This window comes from Rhinolophus sinicus, chromosome 17, assembly GCF_057876585.1.
Source record: "Rhinolophus sinicus isolate RSI-liver-muscle chromosome 17, RSI-T2T, whole genome shotgun sequence".
NCBI classification, from domain to species: Eukaryota; Metazoa; Chordata; class Mammalia; order Chiroptera; family Rhinolophidae; genus Rhinolophus; species Rhinolophus sinicus.
Window position 1 is genome coordinate 47292241 of NC_142517.1, and position 10196 is coordinate 47302436.

At 33.6% G+C, this 10196-nt stretch overlaps 1 protein-coding gene across 5 annotated transcripts in view; it reads left to right on the plus strand.

The window, feature by feature from the left end:
• The window catches only part of ATP11B (ATPase phospholipid transporting 11B (putative)), a 98944-nt gene extending 89298 nt beyond the window's left edge, over positions 1–9646 (plus strand). For 4 of the 5 annotated variants that reach the window (XR_012494943.2, XM_074328454.2, XM_074328448.2 and 1 more), the window contains 2 exons: positions 4168–4298; positions 8617–9646. Coding sequence is in view for 4 of the 5 variants with exons in the window: in XM_074328448.2 (XP_074184549.1) it covers positions 4168–4298; positions 8617–8698 (213 nt within the window). In the remaining variant the exon portion in view is untranslated. The remainder of the gene's footprint in view (positions 1–4167; positions 4299–8616) is intronic. The other variant, XM_074328476.2, reaches the window with a different exon arrangement.
• Positions 9647–10196: the final 550 nt, after the last annotated feature.

The following is a 10196-nucleotide window of genomic DNA, read 5'->3' on the forward strand; positions in this document are numbered from 1 at the left end:
TGGAGAGAAGGAAAAAGGGAAGAGAGTTTAGAGGAGTGAACGTGAGCTTGAGACATTTTGGTGAAATAGGCCTTGAGTAAGACAGGGCAGTTATCTAACTGCCATCATTAAATGACTCCGTCTTACAATTCTGAATAGTGAGATAAAGCTATTACTTGTTTTAGGGGTATTATTCTTAACCAGATTTGGAAATCAGTAATGTTTGATTACTTTTGATCTCATATTAAAAAACTTTCTTGAACACAAACTTTTCTTTCTCATAATATTAGTTTAAGGCTTCTTTCCAAATAGCTCTGTTAAGGCTATGCAAAAGGCACACTTTGACTATCAAGTGTATAAAACAGTTTTAAGGGCAAAAGAACAAATATGGTTAGTAGTTCAATAATTCTTATCTAAATTTAAAAAATTATTTGATTTGATTGGTAAGGTGTCATAGGAGTGATTAAAAACTTTAGAAATATATAACAATTCTCTAACATTTACAAGATTTAAGGGAGATATTTTGTAGGAGCAATAAGAGAAACTTCTAAATGTTTACCATCATTGATATAAAAATAATGGAAATAAGAGCAGTGAGCCAAAATTTATTTCAAAAGCCAAATTCTGTAAAGATGAAAATTTGTATTAGCCATACATAGTCATGTTCAATCTCCATAGTTGTTTGGCTTGGCAGCCCTCCTGGCTCTAAGTTACATGGTTGTTCCTGGGAAGCAAGTGTAGTGGAGAGTGAGTCTCACCAATAAATCAAAATTTCTGGTAAATTATAAGTTACTTTTGATGCCACCAGGAAAGGTCTCACTCCGATTACCATACTTTGCTTTTTTTCTTTTCTAGTATTTACAATTAGTCAAAAAACAAAAACAAAAAGCACTGTTTCCCTCTTCTTGCTTTAAATGAAATGAGATCTAAATGCTCCACCCCAACCCCACCCCCAGTTATACTGGCAACTATGGCTCCATGTACTCTGGCTGGGCTCCCAGTTCCTGAATATGAGATCAAAGATGTGTATATGGGAAAGTGGTGGAGCTTGGAGGGTTGCTAGAGAAGAGTGTGGTGTTTTCTACATAGCTATGCAGAAACACAGTTAACCAGCCTTCAGCATTTTCAAAGCAGCCAGGGTTTTTATCTCTTTAGGGAATAAAAAGGAAATATATTTTCCTAGTTCAAAACATGATTTAAAGAATTTTTTTTTTATAATTTTGACATTTCAAGATGGTTACTCTGTTAGATTGCCCATATATTAATACTTTTCCTTAGGTTTCAAAGTGAAAGGTGACGAATGCAAAGCAAGATCATTACTTAAAGTCAGATCCAGAAATAAGCAGTGATCTGCACATACGTGGACACTCAGAAAGAAGTTGCTGAGGTTACAGCTGTCATCTCAGTGCATCCCCCCAGCTGGCTGAGCACCAGCTATACAGGCAAAGCACATGTTAACCTGAGAAGTGCCAGACAAATTCCCTGCTCACTCTAGTTTCTGGTCAAGTTCAGTGCTCCCCAGATAAATGTGAAGGACCACTTTTGTTGTCTTCAGTTTCCAGTCCATCACAGGCCGATACTTTTATAAAATACAATAAAAATTAATTACTAGGAAATGAAATTTTTGAATTATTTTAAAATTATTTTTAGATTCAAAAGTTAACAAAGGTATCCTGTCAAATTGCCATAACATTTTCTAAACTCCTACTCTCACAGACTAGAAACACTTATCTACTTATGAGCCATCAACAATGTTTTTGGACCAACACTGATGCATGGATCGCGCTTTGAGTCTCACTGGTCTTTTTGCAAGGGGGCAGGAGTAACAACTACTCTCTCTTACGCTTAGACTAAACATGATGAATACACATCGTACTTTTCTGCCCACACACAATTATTACTCATTCTTTTCACTTAGCCTGGAATGCTTTCTCCCCCATCTTCAGCTATTGAAATCCCATCCAGTCTTCAGGATGTATTACAAGTGCCATCTTTTTCTTCAAATCTCTCATACCCTCCTACCAATACAACAGCTGTGTTTGAACTTCCCCTCTTCTTTCTGATGTCTGTAGTGTGCCTCATATCATGATTAAAAGAAGGCAGTATAATGGCATGGTAAAGAAGTTTGGGCTCTGGAATCAAAGACACTAAGACTCAAGCCACAGCTGGAGTGACCTTAAACAAATTCTTAACTTCTCTGTTTCCTTCTCTGTGAAATGTATAGGAGTATGGTGCCTATCCCAAAAGGTTGTTACGAGTTTTAAGTGAGATGATCCATGAGAAGCATCTTACATAGGAACTGACACATACATCATAAACATTCCATTAATATAGTTGCCATTATTTGTTCCTGAGTATCTCCCACACTTTTCTTTACTCTTAACTCACTAGATTGAGAGCAGGGTTGCTATTCCCAATAGGAACCAGCACAGTGCCTTGCTCAAGAAATAGCAGTTGAATTTAAGTGCTTGTGCCATTTAAGTGATGCAGTAGAATCCAGAAAAAGATTATTGCTAGTTGGAGAGGTGGGGGAGGTTTTGTGGAGATGATGGTATTTAAACTGAACTTGGTGCATAGGGGCAGCGTTCTGACCCTAAATAATGACAGGCACTGACTCATTCCTCCTGATAAGGATTCATGTTCCCTTTGGGGTCAGGGTCTGTTACTGAATAAACAAGTTTGAGAATTGCACTCTGTCTAGCTCTTCCCTTGGAGACTGACCATGCATCCTGATTTGTTGACAATCCTTCACTCACAGTGTGTTTAGACCTTTACTGAACTAGTGTTCCCCAAACTTAATTGGCCACAGAACTGTTTTTCCTGAAATGTCTGTAAACATCACACAAAATACAGTTTAAGAAACAGTACCATAACGTCCTGAACCAAGGGTATAGTAAAGAAAGAACAGGCAAAATTTCACTCTTTCTCAGTGCTTATCAGGTCCCAGGACATTGGTGCAATCGGGTAATTGCCAAACAGGAATCACGTTGTGTTGCACGGCTTGGTATTTGACAGGATTACTCTGAGCGGGGATTTTGCGGGACGTCCCCAGTTCCTCAGGTTGAGAATGCCAGGTTATTTCCATCCCATCACATCCATCTCTTCTGCCCATTGTGAGCATGTCTACAAATGTTGCCATGCCTGTACTCAACACTTGGTGATTCCCAACCTTCGTGAATTGCAAAACTCTAATGAATTTATTTGTTCTCCTTCCTCTATACTTTTGAAAGATTTGGTGTACAGTATGTTATAAATGTAAAGGAAAGGGACCAAAAATAAGTGTTTAAAATGACAAACTTGGAGAAATTTAGGAATACCCTTGACTATCAAAACCAGGGTTGGGATTCATTGAGCTATGTGGTCATACCATTTTTCACCCCTAATTTAACAGGATTAAAATTATTAGAAGTGTGGCTTAAAGTTATCTTGCTGGATTATTTAGGTCTGAGACAATATAAATCTTGCATACTTTCAGAAATTCATTTTTAAATCTTAATAGTACTACTTAGTCATTTTGATCTATTTTAATACTTGTTCCACCACTTGATTTTTAAAAAGTAAGATGAGCCGATTATAGGCATGGTTGGCACTTAATATTGCTTAGCAATTTGCTTTTTTTTTTCCAATTGTAATTATGAGTGGTATATGTAGAGAACCTGGCACATAGCAACACTATGTAAAGTCTTTGCTACTATTGTTGTGGTTTCTGTTGTAGTTGTTGTTGAAGACTGGGGTTAGGCCCTGCTTGGTTATTTCCCAGTCTTCAAAATAGTTCACACTCCATTTTTCTTAATTGCTAGACATTTTTAATTGAAATTGCAGGAACATTTTACCTGTACAAACACTCAAAAATTAGAATTCATTAAGTTTCTGAGTGGTTGATATAAATCACTTTGACCATAATAAATTATTAAAATAAGACATTAAAATCTTTGCAGATTTAAATAATATCCAGCTGCTTGTTTTTATATAATTATTTTACTTGACCTCTAATTTGGGACACAGGGCCTTTTAAATATTTCTGTATGATTACTCTTATTTAAATAAGCCTTCCATATATTTCCATATTATACAAAACATGTATATACATTACTTTTAGTTTTAAAGTGTTTGTCATAATTTTCTTAAATGCTTTTTGGAATTCCAAATCTATAAATAACTAATTTTTTTCTGCTTCACCTTCTCTAGCTTACTGAAACAAATTCAAGTATCAAGTGCTTGGACTCCATGTGCTGTTTCTCAGGAGAAGCAGCGTGCACATCTGTTGGAAGAATGCTGGAACGAGTGATAGGACGATGTAGTCCGGCCCATGTCAGCAGGTGTGAAATTTCTCTAAGTAGCCTTTGCTGCAGACGAGTAGCCTATAAACTGGAGCAGATGAACACGCATGTCTAGACACCTAATAAATCAGCAGCTGGTTTTTACCAACTGAAGCAGAAAGTGTGATAAGTACTAGTACTCTTTGATGGTAGACTTCATTTTGTGGTTTGGGGTAAGGGGTACTTTTACTAACAAAGGAAGAGAAAGTACCTTTGAAGAGACTTTGCATCTAATGAACAAAAATTTTGCTTTACAATCTTTCTAAAATGTGAATAGGAGTATATATGTATGTGGTACTCACATTTGGTTTTTATAGCTTTCTTTTTTTGATTATACTGATACTACTATTTTAGTTCCTATATTTGTTTTTTTTGTTTGTTTGTCTTTTGTATTTATAAAATAATCTACCTATAATAGTAAAATCAAGATTTTGCTTTTCTTATTCTTCATGTATATTTTCTAGTCAGTCATTTGAGACTGAGGTATTTATAAACACACAAGGCTGTATTGTTGCTCTCCTACCCCTTCTTATTAATATCTCTGTAATGAGGTTTTAAAATGAGTTGTGGTTTTTAAGTTTTTATTTGGTATTTATGGTCTAATTAAAGTCTATAAGTTAGAACAGGCTCTTTAAATTACGATTTAAAAGAATCTTAGCATTTTTGTCTCCTCCCAAATCTGTTTCTTAAAAGATTTATCAGTGCTTGATTTTGTGGATCACACAAAACAATATAATATTTTGGTAAATTCCACTTAAATTTATTTAAATGTGAAATGGATTCATTTCTTCATACATTTACCCAAGAGACATAATATTATTTAGGATATTAACTTTAATATTATTTAGGGGATATTAACTAAATATTACTATTTAAAGGATATCAACTTTTCACACTTTGGTGTTCTTTAGGTAAATGAGATCCTATTCCTAAAATCAGCAGCAGTGCACTAGTGTGCACGAAGGATTACAGATGGGCAGGGGTAGGTGGTGATTTTCATTGTCCCCAGTATGCCATGTGAATAGAGTGACGGCACTTCTATGTGTGCCATGGCTTGGAAAAGGTTGGAAAGTATCCTAAGAGTGCTACTTTTACTTGTTGATAAAGAAATTTTTAGCATTTGGTTATCTTTGTGTTTTAAAAATGATGAATATGATATATCCTTCATGTATGATAAAATTCAGGTAACAGTTACTAGCAAACTTGTTCACTCCCACTCTGCCTTTTGTTATGGCCATGTCTTTATGGTACAGTTGCATATATTATAAATAGCATTCGTATGTTAACACAATGTCTGGTGTCAGTCCCCATTTTTTTATTATAACATGTAATCAAAAATATTTCTATAATGCTGATATCATTTTGTAGTAATTTTATTTTAAATAAGAGAATTATTATGAGCAGTTAAATTTATTGAGACTTATATGTTATGACTTACACAAATATACTGTAAAATGCATAATGAGAAAGCAGCTCTGTCATGTCCCCAGACTAACAAGTTTCCCAAAGGAAGTTCCAGAAAGACCTAATTTATAATATTATTTTACTTAAGACAGCTTTACTGTACAGAGCTAAGGTGGGAATTAGACTACTATAGAACTTCACAGAATTTATAAAATGTCTACTTAAACAGGAAGTTCTCAAATATACATCTTCACTATTAAAAACGAACAAAAAAACAAACATCTAGAACTAATGTTAAATGAGCCAAAAATATTTTTCTGCTTTATGTATATTCCCATTTTCCTGATATCAATATTTAGGTAATATGTCCCCATTACTTTTCACATTGCCATTTTTTTGTTGCATTATCCCTTTTGGACCTGCCCCAGAAATTATGGGATTTGTTTCAGTATGTTCTCTTGAAGGTAGCTGTTATCATCTGTACTTCTTTTCACTTAAAATTATACCATAGTCTTTTCTTTTGTAGGATTTTAATTTTTTAATTTACCTAATAAAATGTTTAACAGTAATTAATATCCTATTTGGCAGATTATTAATACCTTTCCAATTTTGTCCAACATCTCAGGTTATAATTATTGGTTACTACTGTCATTATCTCCGTTTTTTCTTCAAATGAGTAATCTAAAAAGTCTTTTGAGATCTGTTTATTTTTTTTCCTAGTGAATAACATCATACGATATACAAAACCACTTGGTACTTTTCATAGGGCTATATGAAAATTGCCATAGATCCATTAACATTCTATTTAAACTTTGAAAGTCATTTTTCTAAAGTCAAGTTCTATTTTTCACATATAGTTGTATTAGTGAACTATGTTTGGCATTGCTATTTTGATTTGGAGCAGCCTGTAGTCTACATTTCTATTTCGTGTCTAATTTAAAAGGTAGGGCAATGCTGGTCCCTCTATCACCAGATGTAGACGCTCTTGGGCATTTGTTCCACTAACATATTAAACATAAAAGATAATGGGCATCACTTGAGAAGCACCACTAGTGCTTTCATATGACAGATTTTTGTGAATATTAAACTTTTACCATCCAAGCACAAAAATACTACTTATATTTTATTAATTGATATTGTCAGAGGACTGTGCCATATTGCAAGCTTGGTTTCAAAGGTAGCATCATGGTGCTATATAGAGGATATGCCATGTTATACCCTAAAGGGTTGTACTTTCCCAATAAATGATTTTCTGTATGGGTTTTATCAGCAGTTACTTTATCCTAATCAAAACTATTTTCTAAATAGAATGGAGTTAATAGTTAATATGTAATTCAGGTATTTAATGTTCTGTCAAATATGGTATTTAACATATGAATGCACATATGTGCTTTGAAAGGGTAAAAAAAATGAAGGAAATCTTACCTAACAAGATTTTTCTATGTAAGCAGTGGTTGGAAAGAGCAAAAATTAATATAAAACATTGGCAGTTTGGGAGTGGAACCGACTCCAGATAATAGGGGTGTTGGTACTTAAGTTTTATCATATGGGTCTGAGCATATTTTTTCTTGTATGAATACTTATTCTAAGAAATGTTCATAGTCTCATTTCATTCATATATTTTACAAATACGGAGTGCCTACAATGTACCAGGTACAGTTGTAGGTGCTAGAGAGATAGTAGTGAATAAGCCTTTCCTTAAACTAAGGTGGATATTGTCTAAGGTTTTCTGGGAACTATAAATTCTGTAAACCACTGGTAGAGCTGTTGCTTGTTCGTCTTCCTCTTTGTCAGCTTTGTAAAATTTCTAGGTCCCAAACTTCATTAAGACTGTACTACTCACTTATTCAATTTAAATTTGAACTATATACAAACAGAGTCTCTAGGAAACAGCAGATATTTGACAAAAGCGAATTTGGACCATTTTAAACGCTAGTCTCTTCCTCCAACATCTTTGTTTAGGGAAAGTGGGAACCCTAGAAAATTACATAAAATATATGATTGTTAAGTGCTTTTAATTTTCTAAGAAAACCCACCTTTGACTTGGTAATCCTAATATTGTCATTAAAATAGCGTAGGCTGTTTTAAGTGTGGCAGGCTATTTTTGATCTTCAGTTATTTTAGCTTAAATTAATACAGCTGCAAATTAAGTATTATGTAATGAATTGCTATGGGCTTTATCATTCAGACAGTAGTTAACTTTTCCAGACTAGTGGAGGATCATTTGTTCTTAGTTAAGTGAAAAGCCTAGTGACTTACAGGTATCTTTGATATCGGTTGAATAAACCATTCACTACATTCAAGCTAATTATACTAAAATCTTTAGAATAGAATTGATAGCTAAAAAATACTAGTGACTTACAGGTATCTTTGATATCGGTTGAATAAACCATTCACTACATTCAAGCTAATTATACTAAAATCTTTAGAATAGAATTGATAGCTAAAAAATAATAATAATATATGAACATACTGCTATTGTATACCAAAGCTTTTGGTAAGAGTGATTTTTGTTTGCTTGCTTCTGTGATGTCAAAATATACCCTAGCTGCTTTTCAGTAAAACGGAATGTGCATAACTCTTAATAATACACTTATTTCTCATTGAATTAAGATTTTAAGAGCATCTCATGCTTTCCTACCTATAGAAATCGTTTTAATGTTAATGAATGTTTGAATTTTGGCTAATATTTTATATGATGAGTAGAGTATTGTTTTCCCCAAGTTTTTGTATAATATAAATGGAATGTTTGGTCCGTCAATGCTAGTGTGAAGAACTTCTCTTTAGCAATTAAAAATGAATCAATCGTTTTAATACTCAAATTGCATTTTGGTCCTAAGTTTTAGAGTAAATTTTTTTCTCAATTAAAACATAGGTCCTGGTGAGCCAAACTTTTCTCTTATTGTTCCCTTAGATCGTGGAGTGCATCGGATCCTTTCTATACCAACGACAGGAGCATCTTGACTCTCTCCACAATGGACTCATCTACTTGTTAACAGGGCAGTAGTACTTTGTGGGAGCCATTTCAACTCCTTTTCTAAAATTCAATATGATCATCCTGGTAATGGTCAGGACTGAAGAGTTACTTTCTGAAATCTCTGGAATCGTTCATACCCACTCAGAGTTACAATGGCAAACAAACAAAAAGGCATCACGTGAACCACTGTCAACCCTCATAATTTTAATCTGAACATGTTAAAATTTGTGAATAAAGAGACACTTTCCATTTCTCGTCTGGGTTATCCCTGTGCTTATGGGACTCCTAATGGCATTTCAGACTCTTGCTAAGGCCACTATATTTTACTATCAAGGTAGAAAAAAGAGATAATCCCTAGTTAATTGTATTTTTAGTATTAGCTTATTGAGTCTTCTATTTAAATCTGCTTCTGTAAATTATGCTGAAAAGTTTGCCTTGAAAACTCTATTTTTTTATTAGAGTTATATTTGAAGCTTTTCATGGGAAAAGTAAGTGTGAATAGTAAGGAATTTTGGTCCCTCAGTGACCCATGTTGTTAATTCATTAGTGCTTTCTAAGTTCATAGAGCAAATTAGGACAATGCATTTCTAACCATTATTTACTGCACTGTGGGTAGTAAACATACCAATACCAAACTCCTCTAAATATACTGTAACACAACCAGTAAAGTTAACCATATACATGCAAAGGGTATATCATATCTTACACGTAAATTGGAAATCAAGTCCGTTCAACAGATTTCAAATTGATGTTTACTAATATTTTATGACAGAATATGAAGTGAGTAAATTAGGTATCATTAGCCTGTTATGATTTAATGTGTTTATCATTGGCTCTTTTGCATGCTTTAATCTGGTTAATATATTTAAATTTGCTTTTTTCCCTCCATCTGAAGGCTCTGTTTATAGTATTTTATGACACTGTTGTAAAGTTCAACTATATCAATAAAAAACAAGTTTGGACAGTATTTAAATATTGCAAATACTTTTAATTATATAAATCAAAATATTACGGTAATTAAATCAATAAAAAGTGAAGAGCCTCTGTCTGTGGCTTAGAATTGCTCTTGCCTTTCAGTAAGCTGGATTTTAGAATAAAGGATTTCAGATAAGAATCCTGTTATTTTTAGGTTAGTATATGTAAGTTGTAGCGGACTGCCACAGTAAAGTGAAATCTGTCCAGGGTTCCATTAGAAGGCATATTTCTAGGTGTGGCTATAGAATGTAAATGAAACAAAGTCTAAAATGCTAAATTTTATGAGGAAATGGCAGCAATAAATTAAAATGCTAAGAATCATTCATTAATCAAGTACATATTACTGTATTAACTCACTGCACTTTGATACTTAATTTCCATCCTGAAGATATCATGTAGATCCATTGTTGTTGTTTTGATCAAAAGTAATGTTGTTTTAAAGTTTGAAAATGATTGTTGGTTTAGAACTATTGCCCAGCTCTAAGCATATAATGATTGTGTACCTAGACATTTTAAACTGTATGGAAATGGTTAAATAAGGT